Source organism: Manacus candei, unplaced genomic scaffold, assembly GCF_025592945.1.
Source record: "Manacus candei isolate 608988 ecotype Guabito, Panama unplaced genomic scaffold, ASM2559294v1 h1tg000007l, whole genome shotgun sequence".
In the NCBI taxonomy this organism is placed as follows: domain Eukaryota; kingdom Metazoa; phylum Chordata; class Aves; order Passeriformes; family Pipridae; genus Manacus; species Manacus candei.
This window is the reverse complement of record NW_026138055.1, coordinates 6979729-7002993: the sequence shown is the minus strand read 5'-3', so window position 1 is coordinate 7002993 and position 23265 is coordinate 6979729. Positions and strand designations below refer to the sequence as shown.

The window sequence follows — 23265 nt, the reverse complement described above, 5'->3', positions numbered from 1 at the left end:
AGCTGGGCATGGCAGAGGCAGGGAGGGGAGAGGACCTCAGAAGATGGTTTCAGGAGCCAGAAGCAAGGGGGACGTCCTGCTGGGACATTTCAGGGTCTCAACCCCGCACACTGTAAGCAGAAAGCAGAGAAGCACATTATCTCTTGTAACTTTTCCTCCCACTCTCTCCCACCTCGCCTGCAAGGACCATCCAGTCTGTGGTGCAGGAGACTCAGGCTCAGTGAAGGTCCTTTGTGCAGACAGTTTGGTCCTGGGTTATCTCAGTGGTGACAGCCCTGACTCCAAGTCTGTGCACATGCAGCAAAACCTGGATCATGTCCTGGGTGCTGCCCAAGGACAGCAAATGCTTCACTCTTTTGTCGTTTTGGTGAGTCCTCTTCAAAGCCTGAATGAGCCTCCTGGCACTGGAGGAGAGTTGGGAGGCACTGGCTGACCTGGGGCTCCTGCAGCCCCACTCTGGTCTGGTCCAAACCCACGAGGGCTTTTGCCTTCATTCTTGGGCCTCTCCCACCAACCATAAATGCAGGAGAGTATTTAACAGGCATTGACACAAACCAAATTTGTAACAGATTTTTCTGGACAAAGGAGGAAACTCTTCCCTCTGCCAGGAATCCAGACCTTATCTTTTGCAGCACACACTATACAGGGAGCATCTTCCAATAGGTCTCGCAGGGAAGTTGCATCTTCCATAAGTGCAGTATCCCCCTTGCCGTCTGCATCCAGCTGCATTTCAGGTTTCCATGGGGAAAGATACACATAGAACAATTAAAGCAATAATCTGAGAGAGCTGTGTTTGGTCACAAAAGGCTGATATTCCCTGTGCATTTCAGGCCAACAGATGGGCTCAGCTCCAACCTCTCCACAGCAAAGATCAACCACAATGCAAAAGATCATCCAGAAACACCAAAACAGGAACAGCTGGGTGCAAGGTTGGAGCATTAAACACAACCCCCTTCCTGACCCACAGTAGAAGCCAGGTTTTTATTTCCAGGGGCTCCCTCCAACCCCTGTCTATGTTCACTTAGACAATCACTGGAGACCCACCGTTCTCCTCAATCTCCCCTACCCTTCACATCACTCCAACTGACGTAATCACTTGCTGGGACATGGAAAATCCTAATGATGAAGGTTTATACCTCCTCCTATCTCCCCAGTTGCCCTCTCACCTGCAGCACCCTGGACCAGCAGGAGGAGCAAGGGGAAGAGCAGGTACAGAATCTTCATGGCTGATCCACCACTCCCACGTCTTCACAGGGCTGCAAAGGGCACACCAAGGCAATGAGGACATGGAGGACCCCAGGGGGTGCAGAAGCCTGGGCACTGGGGTTCCCCAAACTGCAGAGGGGTTGCCTCCAAACACAGCACATGATCTTTCCTCTACCTTTCTCTTAAGAACAATTCTGAGGTCTGTGCCACCTTGCAAACCTTGGGAGTATTCCTTCATGTCTCAGTCTCTGGGAAATCCATTACCTAAACTGATCCTTTTCCAGGAAACCCCACAGTTACCTACCTGATGAAGGTCTTGGTGTCCAGGCAACAACAAACCCAAGAGGGATCACTTGAGTCTAGATGCCCTTGGGTCCAAGGACCACGTTTTTTGGCCAAAATGCTCTGATTTTATATCATCGCAGATTACAGGAACATTCCTTTATTCTTGCTGACACATCTCCCCTCGGCCAATCAGAAAACCACCATCAGTGTGGGGGTGCTGGGGCTTCCCCTTCTCCCTCCCTGCTGCAGTGGCAGAGGCTGAGGTGTCTCCTGGGGCTGTTGCAATGTCACCCTTATCCTTCTGCAACATGTCCTGTGATACCCCCTGCACAGCAGCACACGGGCAGAGCAGGCTGGTTGATGCAGATTCCAGTAGAAATCAGTCCCAATCATTCTTTACTGTGTGAGGCCCTGGCACAGGTTGCCCAGAGAAGCTGTGGCTGCCCCATCCCTGGAAGTGTTCAAGGCCAGGTTGGTCAGGGCTTGGAGAGACCTGGGATAGTGGAAGGTGTCCCTGTCCTTGGCAGAGTGTGGGATGAGATGATCTTTAAGGTCCCTTCCTCCCCAAATCATCCCGTGATTCTGTGATAAAAAGATAAAATATTTGTCTCTTCCTTTCCTGTCATTTTACTCAGTGAGCTGGTGCTGTGTGATGTGCAGAAACATGCAAAATATTTTGGTTTTCTTCTCTTTTAACAGCTTCATCCTTGCCAAGGTGAATTGTGTTTGATACGCTGGGAAGTGTCAAGCTCAAGGTTGTCTTTCTCATGCATACTCAGATCAACAGCAGTGGGTAAAAGAAAAGCAATCAGATGTCAATCACCCTGTCTGAATGCACTGCTCCTAAAACTGCCATTCTTGGTATAAAAACTGCAAATGTGATTCAGCAGAAGTAAAACTCCTGTTTAAGGAGTGTAAAGGTGTGCAAACTAAGGGAGATTAGTGAAGGAAGGTGAATAGGACCTTAGTAGGCCTTGGAGATGTGGACTTGATTAAGAGAGTTTGTGGATTTATAGGAAATCTACGATGTTTCAGAAAGGTAAAGATCAAGGTGGATCGTGAAAAAACAGCCGATGGGATAGAAAGAAGCAAGACATCCCTTGTGGCATGTCATGTGGCCCAGCTCAAGTAATTATGGCCATGCCTGACATCTGATCACCGTAATCTGTCCTGTGTTGCAAGTAAACTTTAATTCTAACCGTTTTATGTACAAACAGTCTGTCTCTGGCGTGTCTCCATGGCTGTGCAGTCCTCTAGCAAGCTTCAAAACAGAGCACTGGGTATGGGAGAGAACACCAGGAGTGTTGGTCCATTGCCCAGAGATACCAAAGTTCTGGGAGTTGAATCCTGGAGAAAACAAAGGGGCTTGAGGTTGGATGCATGAGGGGCACAGGGTTTAGTGCCATCTATCAGAGACACGCATAGAATCATGGAGTAGTTTGGGTTGGAAGGGACATTTAAGATCATCTCATTCCAACACCCTGCCATGGTCAGGGACACCTTCCACCAGACCAGGTTGCTCAAAGCTTGTTCAACCCAGCCTTGATGCACGATGGGGATATTCCCTGAGCATCAATCCACAGAAGTAGGATTGGGCATCCATTGTTAAGTCTTTGTGGATGTAAAAGTCCTGGGAAGTTTGGTACCAGGCTCAGGATCACTCCAGGACCAGCAGAGCCAAGGACCCTCTATGGTGTGGAAAGGTCTTCTCGTCCACCCTGCATGGAGGCCGTGGCTGGGGATCTTGTGCTGGACCCCACCAGAGAGGCAGCTCGGCCCTGCTGATCCAGACCTGGATGTGTACCCACAGTTGACATCCCGGCCTGGCTTTGGCCCATCCCCATGGAGATGCCCAAAGCCCCAGGCAGAGGCTGCTCCCACCCCCTGTCTACCCTGTTCCCTGGTGGGGGGCAGTGGGATGCCCCCTGCCCTCACAGCTGCCGTGGTGGACTGACCCATGGCAGTGTAGGGGCCACTCCCATGGCATCCCTGAGCTGAGCATCATGGATCTGCTCCAAGGATCATCCATAAGGCTGACCCACCTGGGCTCCTAACTGAGCCTCCCAAGCCTATAACCAGCCCTGAAACCCCTGCAGTGCTGACCCTTAACTCAGTCTCAAGCTCCTAAGAAGCCCCATGGCACAGCCATCAGTCCCCATTTCTTCTGAAGCAGAATGGCTTCCCCCACCCCCAGCTACCCCTGGACCCCACAATACCCCCATGGTGCCACACACCCAGGCCCCCCAGCTGGGGATGGACCCAAATGTGTGTGTCCAGTGGAACAGCCCCACGAGGACTCCCGACCAGGCTTGGGAGGCACTGAAATTAGGGTGGTCATAGCAACCAATCAATCCCTGAACCCAAATGGGACATGCAGGGGTGGCCTTGCTGAGCAGGAAGGCTGGTGCTGGGCTCCCTGTGGGTGTCACGTGCACCGCCCTCCCTCCATGGGTGGAATGCTGGTGTGGTTGGGCCAACTTGGAGAGCTGGTGGATGTGGAGGGTTTTTTTTATGAGTCCATGTCTATCTGGAATTCCCCCCATCTGCTCTGCCCTTCCCTGCAGCCAGAGGAAAGAGATGCACACTGAGGACACACACAAATCTTGGCAGCGGGAATGCAAACCACCACCTTGTATTGAGGACACTAGGTTAAAGGGATTCCCATGGGATCAGGGTCTGGCTGTCCAGGGCTGTTGCTGCTCCCAGCAGTGCTCAGTGCCTTCATGCAGCATCGTCCTGACCACGCAGAGAGGGCAAGGGCTGGTCTCAGAGACTGGCACCAGGGATCCAGGAGCCTCTCAGGGATACCATCGCCTGCAGGAGGAAAGGTCTGGCAGTGCCTGTCCCAGCCAAGGTAGCTGTGAGGGCTCAGGGATGTTCCCATACCCTTGGGTTGCATATTCCCCTCCCTCTTTCTCTAACAGCCTCACCTCTAACCCCCCAGAGCCCTCTGAGCAACCCTGAACTTACATCCGACAGCAGAATTCCTGCTCAGAGCAGAGGCCAACACGGCCGATCCCGGGAGGGCAGGACTGGTAAGAACAGAAGCCCCCCCGGCGCTCGCATTCCTGGTGGGATCCTCGAGCCAGGGACAGCCCTGCAGAGAACCAGGAGAGGAGACCTTCAGGACAGCCCTGCTGAGGTGCTGAGCACAGCCCCTGGTCTCTGTGTGGCCAACATTGGCCCAGCCCTGCCTGTCCCTCGCCATGGACAGTGAGCAGGTGTCTGCAGCAGAAATCAAGGTGATGTTTATGACACTTGGAGGGGATGGTCACTACCACCCCTCAGCAGGCTCTGGGAGAGGCTGTCCAACATGTCTGCTGCCTCCCTTCTGGAAGAAGAGAGGAATCCAAAGGTGAAGGCAGGGTCTGCCTTCCTCCCACCTCCTCTTCTTCGGCACGACTGCTGTGCCCAGTGCTGCTGACTCAGAGAGGTAAGGGACAGGAGGTATGGAAATGGTGGCAAAACCTCATCCCTGGAACACAAGAGCTTTAGTACAAGGTTCCAGCTCCAGTCCCAACTGCAGAGCCTGCAGCGGGAGCCTTTCCTTAAAGGTATGGGATGAGAGAGATCCCAGGGAGGATGGCACAGCGACCAGGAGAACTCACACGTGACTCATCAGCTCAGCTGGCAAATCCTCCCTACAAAATACCAACAGAAGACAAACCCTCCACCTCCTCCTCCACATTTCTTACCTATCACTCCCAGGAGCATCAGGAGGAGCAGAACACAGAGGACAGGCAGGATCCTCATGGTTGGGAGTCGCCAGCAGTGTCACAGCTCTGAGGAGAAGAGAAAGGAGGCAGAGATAAATGAGAGGATCCCTGCCTGCGGGTTCTGTAGCACCTGTTCAGGGACAGAACTGAGGAGAAGGGATGTCACCAGTCACTGGCAGGAGGATGAGCTCAACAGCCCAGGGGTAGGAGCTCCCACAGCCTCTCAGCTCCCGACAGCAGCAGTTTGGTCCCAGCCAGCTAGTCTCTCCACGTAGCACAGTGTCCCTTGGGATGGCTGACACCTCAAAATGTCCAGCCAAAAAGTTCCCTTTCCTGTTTCTCCCCCTGCCAGAGAATAAGAAGCATAGTTTTCCTCCTCTGACACCTCTGAGAAGGATTCCCAGGCCTCCAGCCAGGGATCTTGTGTCATCCCGCCTTGCGTAAGGGCCGCTCGGTGCTGTGGTTTGCTGGACACCTCTTGGGACACACACAGCATCCCTGTTCGTTAGACCTTGGCCAGCAATCAGCTTTCACAACACAAAGGAGCTCTGTCCTCCTCCCCCCACGTGAAGCGTGCTCTCTATGCTTCGCTGCAAAATAACTGGGAAGACGCCACATGGGATGACATCTCTGTCCAACTGGCAGCCCCGTGAAGGACAAGCTTTAATTGTGCCTTTGTTTTGTGGAGCTTGCTGTATGTAACCCTTTACTGGTTCTCAATGTGTTGGTGGTGCATCTTCATATATGTTTTCGGCCTTCTTGCAGATTCATTGAGTACATGTGTGTGTGTGTATGTTAAAAACATACTCGGGCATAGTAATGTGTATTCCCTGAGTGTTGCATGAATCATAGAATCACAGGATAGCTTGACTTGGAAGGGACCTTTAAGCTCATCTCATTCCAACTCACTGCCATGGGCAGGGACACCCTTCACTAGCCCAGGTTGCTCCAAGCCTTGTCTGACCTGGCCTTGGACACTTCCAGGGATGAGGCAGCCACAGCTTCTCTGGGCAACCTGTGCCAGGGACAGACCACCCTCACAAGTTCAAAGAGGGCTGCTAGGGCACTGGGGTGAGCAGATGTCCTGTTCTTCACACTTTTTTTTCCATGAAACAATGTCCTCTCTCAGACCTGCACAGAGGGAGAGGGGCTGTGCTAAAAGGCTGACAATAGCACCATTGCCAGGAGTTGGACTCAGTGATCCTTGTGAGCCCCTTCCAACTCAGGGTATTCTATGATTCTGTGATTAATTGGGATGTAGTAGAAACCTAGAGGCACAAACTGTGATTTTGTGTGACCAGCCATTCCACCAAGGGCTTGATATGTGTCTCAAATGAGTTTTAGCCACTGCACATCTGGCTGTGGCATGCACAGTCCCACTCCACTAGTTCAGTTATAATCTGCCTGGCATTATCTAATCCATCTTCAGTACCATCTCTACCTCCTGGGAAGAGCTGTGAGATAAATTTGGAGCAGATTGTCCAGAGAAGTTTTGGATTCCCCATACCTGGAAGTGTTCAAGGCCAGATTGGTCAAGGCTTGGAGCAACCTGATCTAGTAGAAGGTGCCCCTGCCCATGGCAGGGGCTTGGATCTAGATGATTTTAAAGTCCCTTACAACCCAAACCATTTTATGATTCTATGATTTTATGAATTTGAACATGTACAGTGCTAGGGCAGTAGAATTGGGATAAGAAGCAAGGAGGAGATGTGCAGCATGGATCCTGTGAGGTGAGGTTTCAGCATGTGTTTCACTTTAAACTGCCTCTTGAAGCCATTCCTAAGTCATGAAGGCAAGGGCTGCTATTTGTGGTGGTGAACTGAAAGCATGATGATAAAAGATGTATTCTGCATGCTGGTGATTCCAGACACTGTCTCCAGAGCTGAATCTAAAATAACAAGGGCTGAACCCTCCATGCAAAGTCCTCAGTCCTTGAGCAAAAGATCTTGAGCCATTCCAGTTTGTGAAAGAAACACTCACCTTCTGTGGATTGTGCAAAACTTCTTAGGACATAAACTGTAAATTGCTGGTTTGGTTCCCCTTGGCAATTTCCTCAGGTTTCCATCCAGGGGAATCCCTGGGAGGTGGCCGTTGGCCCAGTTTCCTGCCCTTCACAAGGCTGTGGTTTCAATGGTGGCAGAGTCATTTGCAGCAATATTTGCTTTCAACAGGCCCAGAGACTGTGGACGCTGGGCCTGTTCAGTCTAGAGCAGCAAAGGTTGAGAGGGGATCTCATCAATACATATAGATATCTCAAAGGCAGGTGCCAAGAGGACGGTCCCAAACTCCTTTTGGTGGTGGCCAGGGACAGGATGAGCAGCAGTGGCCATAAACTAAACACAAGAAGTTCTACCTCAACATGAGGAAGAACTTCTTTCCCTTGAGGGTGGCAGAGCACTGGAACAGGTTGTCCAAGGAGGGTGTGGAGTCTTCCTCTCTGGAGACATTCCAAATCCACATGAACATGTTCCTATGTCACCTGCTCCAAGTGATCCTGCCTTGACAGGAGGATTGGACTGGATGATCTCCAGAGGTCCCTTCCAACCTTAAAAATTCTGTGATTCTGTGAAGGGAGGACAGATGATCTGCAACAAATGGGGAGCTCAGGGCTTCAAGTCAGTCCTTTGCACGCAGGTATTTGGGTTTGTTGTGTACCTTAAAAGTCAACCATTACTGCTCCTACCTTCATAGAATCACAGGATAGTTGGAGTTGGAAGGAACTTTAAAGATCATCTAGTTCAACCCCCTGCCATGGGCAGGGACACCTTCCACTAGACCAGGCTGCTCAGAGCCCTATCCCACCTGGCCTTGATGCACTTCCAGGGATGGGGCAGCCACAGCTTCTCTGGGCAACAAGAATCAAAGGATCACAGAATCACAGAATCAATTAAGTTGGAAAAGACCTCTGAGATCATCAAGTCCAACCTACACAAGTCCTTGTCTGCACAAGGATGTTCTCAGTGGTGCAGGGGCAGCTGCAGAGACGGGAGCTCACCAAGCAACCTGCACCTTCAGAGTTTTCTGTTCTGGTTCAGGGCAGGACAGGATGAACCTCTTAGATGAAAAGTGATCACAGTCACAGAGGTATTGGTCTCTTGTACACGTTGTCTAATTGTCTCAAGCAATGTCGTAGGTCTAGCTCAGATCTCCTGATTTGCAACTGCAGCCGATACAAATTTTGCAGATTGACTCCAAATTTATATCAGATGGAATAACCAAAGGTAAAATCAGGCTTTGAATTATAAGGGGTCACCTGCCTCCCTTTGTCCTGCTCAGTGTGTGCTTAGTTCCTATAATGAAAGAAGATATTGTTCCCAGGTCTGAAAGCTTTGGACCAGGAGGTGGGAACTGAAAGATTTCTCAGCAGAGGTTCTATGAAGCATCCACATGGGAGAAGACTTTTGTGCTTCCTGTGGAAATGATGACTGATCCCAGTTTTAGTCACAGCAGAGGATCCCTAGCAGGGATGTGTGGAGAACATGCCAGTATTCACTCAGTCAGCAACCCAAGATGGGGAAATATTTTGGTAAACTAGGCTTTCCTGGTAAATTTAGCCTGATTTCAGAATTCTCACTTAAAATTCTAAATGGAAATAAGACTTCTAGAAAAATGAATGACAACAAACAGCCATACAAACTTCCCAAATCTTGCTTTTATTGAGAGAAGAATGACAAATCCTTGATGACTGGTGCAACAATTCCCCGAATCCAACGATGGCAAAAGCAATCATCCCTGGAGATTCTCTGCAATTAGCCACACTACAACCTGCACAAAGGAAAGGGTGTTTCAGAATTATGTTGATGAGGAAAGTCTTACTCAGGGCTCAGCTGAAAATGTGGGGACCCATCTTTGCCCCATTTAAATCCTAAACTTACCATCTGCAGCAATTATACCCGAAACGACACAACCCCAGGTAAGCGTTGCCACGAGGGCATTTCCCACTGTGGCAGAAAGTCCCACGGTATCCACATTCCATGTAAGGTCTTACAGGTCCTGCAAGGCTCCTACCTTAAAAACAAACAAACAAACAAAACCAGGAGACAGTTGTTTCTGTCGGGGTTTTGCATTTTGCTAAACTCCTGTGAGCTGAGACCGTGCCACACCTGTGCCCAAACACGGTCTTGATGCAGCCCTCAGAAGAGGAGGCCAGGGAGCAGAACAACCAAGCATATGCTCTAATTCCTTCTTCAGATGTAAGAACTGTGTCTCCAAGCCCAAGACTCCTTTAGGAACTCACATTTTAGGGATAGACACCAGGGACCTGGTATTAAACAGTAAGTGGGCACTAAGCAGCTCTGAAAGTCTTGTAGGTCACACTTAAGGAGGGAGGCACCAGCTCGATTGGGAGGCTCACACTTGTACAAAAGAGAGGGAGAGATATTTTTTTACATGGACAAATAGTGACAGGACAAGGTGGAAAATTTTTAAACTAAAAGAGGAGAGATGTACATCAGGTTTTAGGAAGAAATTCTTCCCTGTGAGGGTGGTGAGACCCTGGCACAGGTTGCCCAGAGAAGTTGTGGCTGCCCTTGGAATTGTCCAAGACCAGGTTGGACTGGGCTTGGAGCAGCCTGGGATAGTGGAAGGTGTCCCTGCCCATGGCAGGGGATTGGGACTGGATGATCTTTAAGGTCCCTTCCAACCCAAACCATTCCATGATTCCATGGTTCTACTGATTTGGCCTATTTTCCTCCCTATAAATTTCAGCTATATCTCAAAACAGGTCCTGGTGTCCACACATGGGTAAATTCATCAATCCACGTAGAAAAATTCCATGCTACCAAACACAGCAAACCAGGCATTGCCCTCTGGGTCTGAGGCCTGGTAGCCTGGCATTGTCTTACCTACATGGCTAAACTGTCTTCTCCATTAAAATAGCATCCCCACATCCAAACTGCCTTTTAGGAATGGTCAGCAGCCTGTGCTATTCCCAGAACAATTTTTTTTCTATGGCAGTGCTAGTTGTCAGGGATCAAAATGACCCCAGTGAGCAGATTACTAATTAGGCAGCCTGTTGCCTGGTCCTGTTTGGGTGATTAATAGAGATGTAGCCTGGCAGCTGATGTGTTCTGGATGCACCTGAATGACTGCACATGAACCAATTAATTCCAGTTTCACAGCTCATCCATGGAACTACACTAAGTCCAGCATATTCAGAGAGAGGAGAGTTTGTTCCAGCACACAGATAATGGATATTACACATTCACAGTGGATCCAGCACATCCCTGGTGTGTTAGATTCCCAGCATGGGAGTGGATCGGTGCACGCACACTCAGCAAGACCCAGAAAATCCCAGGCAGAAATAAAAGAGAAGGGTGAATAAAACACTTCTGGTGCCAAACTATCTTTCTGTGGGACATTGCAGAAATGATTGCAAGCAGTCTGAGCTCTCAGAAGTATTTTTTTTCCAGAGAAATGTCTTGCTTTTTATATCCAGAAGAAAGGTCCTACTGTAAACAGGTCAAACATCCACTGTGTGTATTTGTATGTTAAACAAGGACATAAAACAGAGCAAAGGAATGCTTTGCCCCGTGTCCTGTCTGTGAGTACTGCCATAAGGAAAGGCCCAGGTAAGAATAAGATCAGACAAGCATATGTAATTATGGAGTCATGGAATCACTTAGGTTGGAAAAGACCTCTGGGATTATTGAGTCCAACCATTCCTCCAGCACTGCCAAGCTCACCACTAACCCATGTCCCCAAGTGCCACATCTACAGGGATATATGTGATACTGGTCTTCTGGTCTTCTGCAGTCCATCACAGTCTTTTCCCATCCTTACTCCCCCAAAGGACACTTTCCACCCTGTTCCCACAGAGATCAACCCCAAAACTTCACTGGGCACTTGTTTGTGCACAGAGTGCCCTGCAACTGCAGTGGTGCCATTTTCAGAGATGGTTTTAAAACACAAACCCTTTTCCTGGATAATAGAGTGGGTTTGGGGTTCCAGACTCCTTTGCATCCCCCCAAAAGGCATAGCCTTACACCACCACTTATGATTGCACAGGCTTCTCCACTGAAGAGATACTACCAGTAGAATTTCAGTCCTAACTCATCATCTTCTGCCTCCTCACTCCAAGAACAAACACCTGAAACAAACAATATTTGGAGAATATGGGACCAGATTCCTTTTATTTTCTGTGTGGCTTAAAAATATTTGATTATGATTTGATTTGGTTGTTGCTGGGTGACTCAGAAACAAGTTGATTTAAGTACAAGTCTGCAATGGGGAAAATGCTGGTGCTGAATGGTAATTTTGGGGTTTCCCCTCATGCTTTCACCTCAGACTGGACTTCCAGAGGAGTAGCAAAGGCACTGAAGTGATGGTTGGAGTTTTTGCCCGCTAATTTCATGTATCATCTGTTGTCTGCCAACAAGTTTTGATGGTATGTGTGAAGATTCTTTGCAGGAGGCAGCTTGGCCACATCCCAAAGGGGATGGGACACCTTTGTAAGACACCAGCACCTCCTTCTCTATAGTCCCCCATCTTCATTTACAGCTTACCTGCAGCTCCATGAAATGCCACCAAGAGGAGACCAAAGAGAAAGGGAAGGATTTTCATGGCAGAAAGTGGGCTGGGAACTCAGATCCCTACAGGGAAAGGAGGCAAAGACACCAGTGAGAAGGTTGTCCCTCCACAGTCATCGTGGGCTGAGAAGTGACACACAGAAATGTTCTTGAAGACCCAGGAGTTATCTAGAAGAGGTGTTCCACATTTTTGTTATGGTAATGTCTATTGTCCTAAGGTTTCTCTGGAGCATACATAGGATCGTGGTGTAGGAAGAAACTACCATGCAGAAAATACTATTTTAAACTCCCTTTTGATTAATGCATTAAGCACCCAGACATTTATTCTTGATTTCTTGATACTTTGCAATGCATTACAATAAATTTGATTTGTTTTATGGAAGTTAAATCTGTTAATTTAAATAGAAAAATAAGAACATTTTTGCCATATTTACACAAAACAACCCAATGTGTGTTCTTAAGTTTTTCTAATTAAAAAAAAAGAGCAGAGAAGTTCCTTTACAATTAAATCAAAATCCAGTTTCTCCTTATTCTTTCTTAGTGGCTATTGCCTTTCCTTTACCTCAAGAATTATATGATTTCCAGGATAAATTTTTGAGTGTTTACATTTCCTGCAGCCAACAGAAACTCTTCTCCCTTGTCAATATTAGAAGCCTCCTGAACTGACTCCTGTCAGACTGGATTCACTGCACAGTTAAGGCTAAAACAGTGAAATGCAGCTAAAAGTGAAAGATATGAAGTCTCCAGCCAGTTTAAGAATGACAAAACTTTCTCAGAGAGGCTGAATAACGAGAAGGTTTTGGTTGTTACCAGGCAGGAGGAGGCTCTAGATTGGAACAGTCCTTGGATCAGTGTCAGCCACCCCGATGCAGGAAGATGAAGGAGCAGAGCGTGGCCTTGTGCTCTTTCTGGAGGGTGGTGGAGGATGGTTGATCTCCACAGTCTTCTGGTGGCCAATCACACAGTCCCTGTGACTTTGGGGTGACACAATGAATCCTCTTTCTTGCCATCTTCCTATGAGGAACCAAGGTATGGCTTTCAAAATGTTGCAGCATCCACTGGGGAAATGGGTTGAGCGGCTTAAACTGCCTTGAACCACCTCCCTTTGAGCAGCCCTTGGGCCACAGCAGCTCGCTCAAGGTGTCTGGGCCATATATTGTCTTCTGGCCAGCTGAGGCTTGGTGGCATCTGCTCTCCAGCATGATAAAATAAATAAATAATAAATATACAATATATATTTATATAACATATAATATAATATATTTATATAGTAGTTGTAATATATAAATATATCATAAACAGATACACAATATATTATTAAGATATATGCATATATTATACATATATATTATAAACATGATATTTTATATTCATATATATATATATATATATATATATATAAACATAATGAATAAAATAAAACCAGCCATGCAGGCTGTCCTGCTGCTGGATGATCATTCTGCACATCTCCATTGGAAGCTGGTGCTGTCTGATGGGAACCCTCAGGGAAATGGTACATGGTGGGATTTACTCAGCTGATGTCCACAGAGTAAGAATCTTTCAAAGGATACCTCTCATCCACAATTTTGGTTCCTGTGGCGTGGAAGAAAACTATAAAAACTATATACCTGAAGCTAATATATATACATATATATATATATATATATATACATACAATGTCAACCAGTATTTGAGGGATATGCAATGATTTCTAGCTCTAGGTATTAATTTTGCCTTCTGCAGTGATCTGCTTCAGGTTTTGATGAGGCTAGTCATGTGCATCTGAGTGTTACTAATGAACTAGCCAGTTATTTAATTTACCACATAAATCCCAGCAGGAATTTCTCCTTAAATGCCTGCAATTGTCTCATAGGGAAGTGCTGTCTCCATCTGTTTTCAGAGGTTTTGTATTAATTCCTTAAAAACATGAACATTCTGTCACCCTAAAAGAAAAATAATTATCAGCCGGAATTAGGTTAAAAAACCCCACCTAAAGCTATGTTAAATGGGAAGTTCATTCTTCTTTGGAAATTCAGGAAGAGTGTTAATGAGGTGTTATTAATACTATATCATTTCTACTGTTGGAAGAGAAAATTTGGGCAGTTCTGTTTTGATTAAGAACATGGAAAAGATCTGCACTAGAGATTGGTAGGGAAAAAAGTGAGAGTAAAAGAGTAATCTAATAGTTAGGAGTAAAAAAAAAGAAAATAAATGAAAAAGTGATTTTTTTTTTTTAAACTTTTGCACCAAACCATTTTTAGTACTAATTGCCTGCACTGTATGTAAGATATTTTAAGCCACATCTATTTATGGAAATTATTACAGCCCATGCTCAGCAATTTCAGTTTTATTGTAGCCTTCACTCTCTTGCCATGGGCAGAACAGTGCACTGAGCACAGCACCCCTAAGTGTCCTTCTCCTTTCTCAAGGACTCCCCCAATGGTTTCCTGCTTTCCAGGGATTTGCAGACATTTCTATAAATTCAGGTGTCTGTTGCAATGGGATCTTCACTTTCCTTTTATACCTTTTTCCTTCTGGAATCTGACCCGTTTCATGGGAGTTGCCGCTCTCCTCTGCCAGCTGTATGAGCCCCGCTGAGCTCATCCCTGCCAGAGCCTCCCTTGACTCTCCCTTCGTGCCCTGCAGGGATTTTTCTTAGATCTCTTTGTTTTCTTTCCCAGTCAAATCCAATACTTCATGGACGTTTCTAGCACAGCCTTTCTTAACAGCTTTCAGGCTGCCTGCAGGCTTCTCGTTTCTCTGGACTGTTCCTTTTGGTGCTTTTCTTTCCTCATTTTCACTTTTTTTTTTTTTTTTGGTTTTTTTTTGGTTTTTTTTGAGTTTCAGTACTCACATGTTGAATGCATTTAGTCCCACAAGGTGATTAAACCTAATTATACCGTCACTTTTACAGAGCAGCTCTCACAAACAGCTTTGGAATTAGGTCCTTTGCACCTAATCCAGGAAGGCAAATGTTCTTGTGGGTGTCTGGACTAGTTGCTCTAAGAATCGCCATCTTGCAGCCATAAAAACCTGATCTCTACATCTCCTGATATCACCCACAATCACCCCTCAGAACTTCTTTGCTCAGTCACCTCGAGCAAGGGAATGACCTGCAGAAGATGTGACCCCTGTGTCCACCAGGGTGGGATTATTCACTGAAAACCTTCTCTAAAGTGTGTGAAGTATTTGCAGACAGGGTGTGTGGCAGAACACCTGGGCAGAAACGTGGCACAGCATGTGAGGGGCAGCTGGGTCTGTGTGATGTCACCTGTAGGCAGCTTACCTGGAGCACTGAGCCCAGGTTTGGGGCTCTCAATGTCAGAAGGACATGGAGCTGCTGGAGCAGGTCCAGAGGAGGCCACAGAGATGCTCCAAGGGCTGGAGCACCTCTGCTGTGGATCCAAGCTGGAAGAGCTAGGAGTGTTCACCTGGAGAAGAGAAGGCTCTGAGGAGACCTTAGAGACCCTTCCAGTGCCTAAAGGGGAGCCAGGAGAGCTGGAGAGGGACTTGGGACAAGGGATGGAGTGACAGGACAAGGGGGAATGGTCTTAAACTGCAAGAGGGAAGGTTTAGATTAGATAATAGGGGAAATTCTTGGCTATGAGGGTGGTGAGGCCCTGGCACAGGTTGCCCAGAGAAGCCTCAGTTCGCAGGTACAAAGGACTTTCAAATCAGTAGATGGAAGGAGTAATTAAAGTTTCAACAGCTTGGGCTTGGAGAGCTTGATTATTATTATTATTATTATTATTATTATTATTATTATTATTATTATTATTATTAATGATTTTTTCCTTTGGCTTGGTGCTGTGCAATAATGTCACTGTGCCTGGAGAAGCTGCTACATCAAAATCAGCAGAGATGGATGATGAGACACCTTCCACTATCCCAGGTTGCTCCAAGCTCCATCCAACCTGGCCTTGAACACTTCCAGGGATGGGGCAGCCACAGTTTCTCTGGGCAATCTATGCCAGGGCCTCACCACCCTCACCGGGAAGAGTTTTTCCTATTATCTAATCTAAACCTTCCCTCTGATAGCTTAAGACCATTCCCCCTTGTCCTGTCACTCCAGGCCCTCGTCCAAAGTCCCTCTCCAGTTCTTCTGGAGGCCCTTAAGGTACTGGAAGGGGCTGTAATGTCTCACCAGAGCTACTCTTCTTCAGGATGTACCTTTGTTGGAGGCCTGAGAGTTGTTTTTTTTTTATCAGAAGAGGTTCCTGAACACCAAAGTCCAGTAGAGAAAAGCACAGCCAAACCAGTGGCTGGAAGGCAGCCAGAGCAACTGGGAGCTGGCAGTGAAACTGGGGAGGGTGGATAGCTCTGGGAATATCTTCTGGAAGGCCTTCTGGCTTTCGCCTTTTCTGCTTGGCATTGCTACGGGGTGATAACAGCATGACCCATGTGGCGTGGAAATTTATTCCTGGCTTGGAATACAGCCCTTGAGCAGGAGAAGAGGCTGAGAAAAGACAGCTGAGACACCTTGGGGTGGGTTCTTCCCAGGAATGATGATGATGGAGGGCAGGGGGATGAGATGATGAGGTTCTCACATATCTTCTGTGGGTGACAAGAAGGATCACACCACGTTGTGCCTGCATGGACCCTTGCAGCTTCTTCACTGCTGGATTTACAAGCAAGATGGTTCTTCAACATCCCACCCTCAGCTCTGGGAAAGGCTTTGGTGCCCATTAGAGGCCGAGTTGTGCTTTGCATGCAAAAAAAAATGGGTTTTCTAGGAATGGGCCATTTGGCAGCTGTGTATTTGCTACTGTGGAGGACAAGGCTCAGTGACAACCAAGGCTGAGCTTCACTTGGCTCCAGAGCCTAATTACACCCTTGGCTTTATTAAAATGCTTCGCTGGAGCTGGGCCCAACAGCTCGACATTGTTAATTAATTGAAACATGAATGTGGATGTGACAACATTAACCCACAAACCCCCAACCCAACCACCGGAGTTGAAGATGCAAACATGCCAAGTTATGGTCAAAAGCAGTGCTGGACACGGACAGAGATCCTGGGGATGCTCCCACAAGAAGGGATAACCAGGCAAGGACATCTCTGAGCGGTTTGGTGGCTCCTGTTAAGCATCAGACTCTGGGCTTTGTTCTCAGAGTTGCAAAAACAATAGTTAAAATTTAAAAAAAAAAATAAAAAACGTATGAAAGCCCCTGAACACACATACATCCAACAGCCCAGCCAATGTACAAAGCTGTGGGAGCCTCCTGCAGGATTTTGCAAAAGCAATTACAAAACCTTAGATGATATTTGGACCTAATTAAACCTCTTTTCATGGCTTTTCCTGTAGGGACCTGCTGGGGATTTATTTCCTAAAAAGCATCAGGGATGGAGGCTGCAGGGCTGGGAATTGTGATAAAAAGCAGATGAAGCACATCTCTGTACACACAAGGGCCCCTGGAGCCACCGACGGTTGGGATAGCGTTTCACAAAGGTTTTGTCTTCGGGGTAGGAGGGGGGAAAACAACCTGATTAATTTACGGGTCCGTGCACACCATGTCCCGGCTGCCACCTAGTGCTCATCCCTGCGGCACAGGGACACGGCGGGCATCGCACAGGGGGACATCGGGGTGCGCTTGTGCCAGTTCACAAGAACCAAGGGGAAATCAGGGTGGGCTTGCGCCAGTGTACAAAAACCTGGGAGACACCGGGGTGGGCTTGTGCTAGCGCACAAAAACCTGGGAGACACCGGGGTGGGCTTGCGCCAGTGCACAAAAACCTGGGAGACACCGGGGTGGGGTTGTGCTAGTGTACAAAAACCTGGGAGACACCGGGGTGGGCTTGTGCTAGCGCACAAAAACCTGGGAGACACCGGGGTGGGCTTGTGCTAGTGCACAAAAACCTGGGAGACACCGGGACGGGGTTGTGCCCGTGCACGAGAGCCTGGGGGACATCAGGGTGGGCTTGTGCCAGTGCACAGCAACTTGGGGGACAGCGGGATGGGCTTGTGCCAGTGTGCAGTTGCCCCAGAGGTGTCGGGCTGGTGCAGCCCCCGAGGTGTGACGCAAGCACCGTGACGTCACACCGCCCGGCGGGAAAGGGCACTGGGGGAGGTGCCCGGGAGGGGGGCAGGGTAAGGGCGGCTCCTTCTTCTTCCTCCTCCGCCTTCTCCTCCTCCTTTTCCTCCTTCTCTTCCTCCTCCTCCTTCTCCTCCTCCTCCTCCCCTTCCACCCTCTCCTGCTCCTCCGCAGGATGCGCGGGGCCATCCCGCGGCTCAGCCTGGCGCTGCTGGCGGCGGAGCGCGGGGCGAGTGAGTGAGCGCGCAGGATGCGCGCAGGATGCGCGGGGCTGTGGGGAGGCTGCGCCACCCCGAAGAGGGGGGAACGGCGGGCGGGAGGGTGGCAGCTGCCCCTCTACGGCCATCTCCGGGGTCCCGGGTCACCCCTGGAGATCGGGGAGTGGGGAATCATCCCTGCGCTCCCGCGGAGGGGGGAGATGAGCGGTTCCGCCCGCAGGCTGGGGCGTTCAGCATCCCTGCAGACCCAGCCGGTCTCTGGGGGGTTTAATATGAAAAGTTGGGGGGGTTCTTCACTTTTTAAAATTTTATTTATTTATTTATGTGTTTTGGAGACTGAGGTTTTTATCAGAGCCCTTCCTGGGGCTGGGCCCCTCGGTGGCGGTGGCTGTGCCACTGCTGACAAGCCACCGGGAGCCGGCAGCTGGAGATAAGACTGGGACAAGGGCTGCGAAACCCCTCGGTGGCTGGGAGACGGAATTGTGGCGGGAATGGCTTTAAACTGAAAGAGAGTAGATTTAGATTGGATATTAGGAAGAAATTCTTCCTTGTGAGGGTGGTGAGACCCTGGCCTGGGTTGCCCAGAGAAGCTGTGGCTGCCCCATCCCTGGAAGTGTTCAAGGCCAGGTTGGATGGGGCTTGGAGCAACTTGGGATAGTGGAAGGTGTCCCACCCCTTGGCAGGGATTAGAACTGGATAGTATTTGAGGTCCCTTCTAACTTAAACTTTTTAAGAATTCTAAGACTGTAGGTGGCAGCTCTCAGTTGCTGGGTTGTGTGGCTGTGGCATCCCTCAGCGCTGCTTCTCTGCCCTTCTCCAGGGCTCTGTACCATCACCCATTACCTTGTCCATGGGCAGCTGGGCTGGTTTGGGCTGACCATGGCCTGTGTGGTGCCTGGCTATGCCGCTCAGCTCCTCAGCATCCTCTGGTTCCGGGCGGACGGACACCCACCCAGCTGCTGGCTCCTGGTGCTCCACCTCCTCCAGCTGGGCCTTTGGAAGCGGTGAGAGATGCTCCCTGTGACCCATCCAACCCCCCCAAACCCAGGTGCAGTCCCAAACTTGCCAAAACTAGGGTGGACATCCCAGCACGGTGACTCCTGCAGGTACTGGGATGTTTTGCGGATGGCAGGCGGCAGTGCCCGTGCTGGGGAGGTGCTGACACAGCTCGGGGACGTGTGTGTGCTGCAGCTCCTGGAAGCCCTGTTGCAGACCCTGCCTCACCTCCTGCTCCAGGCCTACGTGGCTGTTGACCCAGTGGGCTTCATCCCTGGTAAGGTGGGAGTTCCCAGGAGGATGCTTTGAATTGTGTAGGAACGATGCGTTTGGGTGAGGGATGCATGTGCCCACCTGGCAGGGCACAGGGTGGGCTCTGGGTGAAGGAGAAAGCTGCAAAGGGACTGGGAAGCCTCAGTGCAAAGCACCAGGGACAAATGTGGCTGCAAGATCTGCTGTGGCTGAACGCAGAGGAGTTCTGAGCCACCCATGGCTTCTCCTGGCCAGTATAGTCTGTATGAGCAGTATCCATGTGCAGTGTCTTGGCTGGATGTGAACCCAGCGTGTTCCTGTTGGTGGTCCAGCCCTAATCACACTGCAGTGCTGAGCGTTTAGGGGTTTGGGGCTGCTTTGCAGGAAAGGTGAACTTTCAGCTGTGCAAAGGGAGAATTTGAGGCGTGCGAGGTCACACTCTGTGTCCATCTCTGGTCTGATGCCAGTGACCAGGATGGAGCTGCCCTGGGGCTGCAGAGATCTACCCATGGGAGAGAGTGGTCAGAGGATTTCCACAGGCAGATGCTAAGCACACAAAGAAGACCAGATTTAGCATAAACTAATTGAAATATTCCAGTTCCATCCCTGGAAACATTCAAAGCCAGGTTGGACGGGGCTCTGAGCAACCTGATCTAGTGGAAGCTGACCCTGCTCCTTGCAGGGGGGTCAGACTAGATGGCCTTTAAGATCCCTTCCGACCCAAACCATTCTGTGACTCCATGATTCCATGATTCTGTTGGCAGGAGCATGAGGTGTCTAGCTTGTTTTGGGGTGCCATGCTACCAGCAGCTCCTTGACACTGAAATATGGCCCCACAGCGCAGCTGGGCATCCTTCAGAGCCCTGACTGCCCTGTCCCTGTGCAGGTGTCAGCGCAGGGCTGTCCCTGCTCTCCCTCTCCTGGGCTTTGGCCTCCTACAGCCACTTCACCTGCCTGCTGAAGCCTGGCCACCTCAGCCTGCCGGCCGTGGCCATGCTCTGCCTGCTGCTCTGGAGGACAGGGATGCTGGGGACCAGGGTCCTGGCCCTGGTGCTCTTTGCCAGGCTCTACTCCTTTTGGGTTTTCGCTGTGGCAGGTAAGACCTGAGATCCCTCTTCCCCACATCCCACCCTGAGGTCAGCCCTGCGATGCTCCTGGTGCTGGAGCTGTTTGCAGCCTCCCCCAGGAACGGCTTTGCCCACACAGTCCCTTCTCCTTGCAGGTGTCCACTGGTTGCTCATGTCCTTCTGGCTGGTGGCCCAGCAGACAAATATTGTGGTCCAGCCGTGCCGCTGGAGGCTGTTTAATGGCCTGGTGGGGGCCGTGTACATCTTCTGCTACATCAATGTCCGACCTGGTCCCTCCAAGACCAGGGTGTCTGTATTTTATGCAGTAAGTACCCAGGGTATTCCTTCCTCCACATGGATGCAGCTGCTGGAGAGAAGCTTCAAACTTTCCATTCTCATTTCTCACATCACCACCTGATGAAAGTCCAGTGTGGATAAAAAGCCACATGGTCACTAAGGTGGATGCACCTTCTCTTCTGGTTTCGTTTTTTTTAGGGGCAGCCATACAATGTCAGAGTTATTTTTCCTGGTAAAAAAGGGTGGACACCTTGCAGAAAGTTAAGGTCAACAACTTTTATGTTTTAAGTGGTACGTTAGGTATGAAATAAAACAGGGAAAGTATTCAAAGCCAGGTTAAACGGGGCTCTGAGCAACTTGGTCTAGTGGAAGGAGTCCCTGCCATGGCAAGGGGTTGGAACAAGATGAATTTTAAGGTCCTTTCCAACTCAAACCAGTCTGTGATTTGTGAATTTATGAAAATTAGAAATTGAGTGTTTTCTGTCATCAGAAGCACATCTAAAACCATCAGAAGGATAAAGGTGACGACTCTCTTCCCTCTGCTCTGCAGATAATGCTGATGGAGAACACGCTCCTGCTGCTGTTGGCCACCCGGTTCCTGCAGGCAGAGCTGAGGAACAGCCTGGGTGTGACTGGGGCTGTCATGTCAGGGTCTGCAATAGGTAAGATCTGGGGGTTTTAGAGCCTGGATTGCACATTTTGAGAGAAGTTTGAGTAAATGAGCATCGTCAGTTATTTTAGTTGCATCAGACTATTTGCTTTGTTTCTTTGAGCTTTCAGTTTAAGCCATTCCCCTTCGCATCACTCCAGGCCCTTGTCCAAAGTCCCTCTCCAGCTCTCTTGGAGCCCCTTTAGGCACTGGAAGGGGTTCTAAAGGTCTCCCTGGAGCCTTCTCTTCTCCAGGTGAACACCCCCAGCTCTCCCAGCCTGTCTCCAGAGCAGAGGGACTCCAGCCCTTGGAGCATCTCCGTGCTGACCAGGCTCATGTTTTCCCTGTGGGTTGGGAGCAAAGGGAAGCTGTAATTCCCACGTGTGCTGGGCTTTGTGCATCCCCCCAGACTGGTTGCACGCAGATCAGTTGTGATCAAGAAAGGGCATGTTTGGGCTGGAAAAGGAGCAATCCCTCTGCCCTTGGATGAGTTTAAGATAGGACTAGGAAGGAACCTGATGTCTGTACCAGTAGAAAGCACCCGATGTCCAGCACCTTTTCTGCAAAGGGCTTGGTGATCTAGAGGTGGCAGTGAGGTCTGGCCTCTCCTCCACATCTCACCCAAATGCTGCTGGGACTCATCCCTTGACACCTTTCTGCTCTTTTCCAGGTGCCACAGCTCTGGTGGTTTATTACAGCCTGCTCCATCCCAAGTCCACAGAGATCTGGCAGGGATTCCTGGAGACATCCTGCAGTGCTGCAGCAGCGGGTGATGATGAGGTCTCTGGGGAGAGCTCCCAGGCTGGGCAGAGCTCAGGAATTTCAGGAGATGAAGAGTCCTTGTCAGGGGAAGGGACCACAGCAGATCCAAAAACTGGGAACAGCTCATCTCTCCTGCAATCCAAAGGGTGTTTGGAGGACAGCTGGACAAACCATCACCACTGGCTGCTGGTAAAGCTGGCCTTGAAGACAGGAGATCTGTCTGTGATCAACGCAGCCTTCGGAGATGGTGGCGTGGGAGAGGTTTATCCTGGAGGATGGATGGTGGGGAAACTCACCGGAGTTGAGCCTGGGGCAAACTTTTCTCTCCCCATGAGGGACATTGTTCCTCAGGAGGCTGAATCTGGTCTGACAGTGGGGAATGGAGGAAGCATCAAACCCAGCACTGGCGCTGCAGGAATGGCACAGGAGGATGGAGCAGGGCAGGACCCTGTTTTTCCCCCATCCATATCCTGTCCCAGCAGCTTCTCCCCGGATTCAGCTGAGGGCTCCTCTGTGTATTTCACTGCCATTGCAGGAGGCATCACCTTGCCTGGGACAGGGACAGGCACAGAAACAACGATGTGCATGGCCTTGGTGCAAAAGGACAATGAAGCCCAGGCTTCTCCAGGATGCCTGAGAGAAGGAGGAGGAGCAGTAGGAAGAGGAGAGGGAGAGGATTTATCCCTTGGGATGGCAAGCATCAGCCCAATCCTGGTCACTTGTGCCCACAGGCACCTGCAGAGGAGCTTTTCCCTTGGCAACACAGGCAGCTGTGGGGTGGCAGGTCCCCCCAGCGAGGGCTCAGAGGGGGCAGAGGGTGCCCTCATGGAGTGGCATCACCTCTGGGACATCCACCCTTGTGGCACGCAGGGGACTGTCAGGAGGAGCAAGCTGAGGTCACCGTGCTTCACCTCCACCCCCAAGGCTGACCCTAAATGCCCACAGCAAGGACTGGGGGAACTGGGAGAGGGGACAGACCTGTCTGGGTTGCCAGGGTGACCCTGTAAAGGGCTGCACTGTCACCTTGGGGTGACTGTCTCATCAATAAGGCCTGGCAGGAGGTGGTGGGGCGAAGACTGTCCCTGTGATGCCCCTGACACTGGGCAGATGTGCTCCTCCATCACCAGGAGGACATGGTTTATCTTCTACTTGCATTTTTGGAGAACTTCAAAGGTCTTAAAAAGCCCTAAAAGTCCAGGGCTAGTTATTTTTTGACCTTATTTATGTCACAGTCCTGCCAGGCTGCCAGAGTGTGCTGCC

At 49.7% G+C, this 23265-nt stretch overlaps 2 protein-coding genes and 1 long non-coding RNA gene across 3 annotated transcripts; 1 reads left to right on the top strand and 2 right to left on the bottom strand.

The window, feature by feature from the left end:
• Positions 1–4173: 4173 nt before the first annotated feature.
• LOC127460907 (uncharacterized) lies at positions 4174–5693 on the bottom strand. The gene is made up of 4 exons (XR_007899908.1): positions 5374–5693; positions 5187–5273; positions 4462–4588; positions 4174–4305 (listed from the first exon to the last, which is right to left on the bottom strand). It is a non-coding gene; the product is annotated as an uncharacterized LOC127460907 (long non-coding RNA).
• A 3385-nt stretch (positions 5694–9078) lies between these two features.
• LOC127460888 (gallinacin-4-like) lies at positions 9079–12679 on the bottom strand. The gene is made up of 3 exons (XM_051767954.1): positions 12545–12679; positions 11711–11797; positions 9079–9215 (listed from the first exon to the last, which is right to left on the bottom strand). The coding sequence occupies exons 2-3, from the start codon at positions 11766–11768 to the stop codon at positions 9079–9081; spliced, it is 195 nt and encodes a 64-aa protein (XP_051623914.1). The 5' UTR covers positions 11769–11797; positions 12545–12679.
• Positions 12680–17939: 5260 nt separating this feature from the next.
• XKR5 (XK related 5) lies at positions 17940–23004 on the top strand. The gene is made up of 7 exons (XM_051811177.1): positions 17940–17997; positions 18803–18986; positions 19089–19255; positions 20117–20326; positions 20453–20622; positions 21145–21256; positions 21914–23004. Exons 1-7 carry the CDS (start codon positions 17940–17942, stop codon positions 23002–23004), a joined length of 1992 nt encoding a protein of 663 aa, XP_051667137.1.
• Positions 23005–23265: the final 261 nt, after the last annotated feature.

Excerpts from the sequence above, each read along its gene's own strand:
- XKR5 (XM_051811177.1), top strand. The coding sequence starts at position 17,940 with ATGCGCGGGGCCATCCCGCGGCTCAGCCTGGCGCTGCTGGCGGCGGAG. Across the intron at positions 18,987-19,088 it reads CAGCTGGGCCTTTGGAAGCG|GTACTGGGATGTTTTGCGGA; the intron begins GTGAGAGATGCT and ends TGACTCCTGCAG. Across the intron at positions 19,256-20,116 it reads CCCAGTGGGCTTCATCCCTG|GTGTCAGCGCAGGGCTGTCC; the intron begins GTAAGGTGGGAG and ends GTCCCTGTGCAG.
- LOC127460888 (XM_051767954.1), bottom strand. The coding sequence starts at position 11,768 with ATGAAAATCCTTCCCTTTCTCTTTGGTCTCCTCTTGGTGGCATTTCAT. Across the intron at positions 9,216-11,710 it reads GGCATTTCATGGAGCTGCAG|GTAGGAGCCTTGCAGGACCT; the intron begins GTAAGCTGTAAA and ends TTTGTTTTTAAG.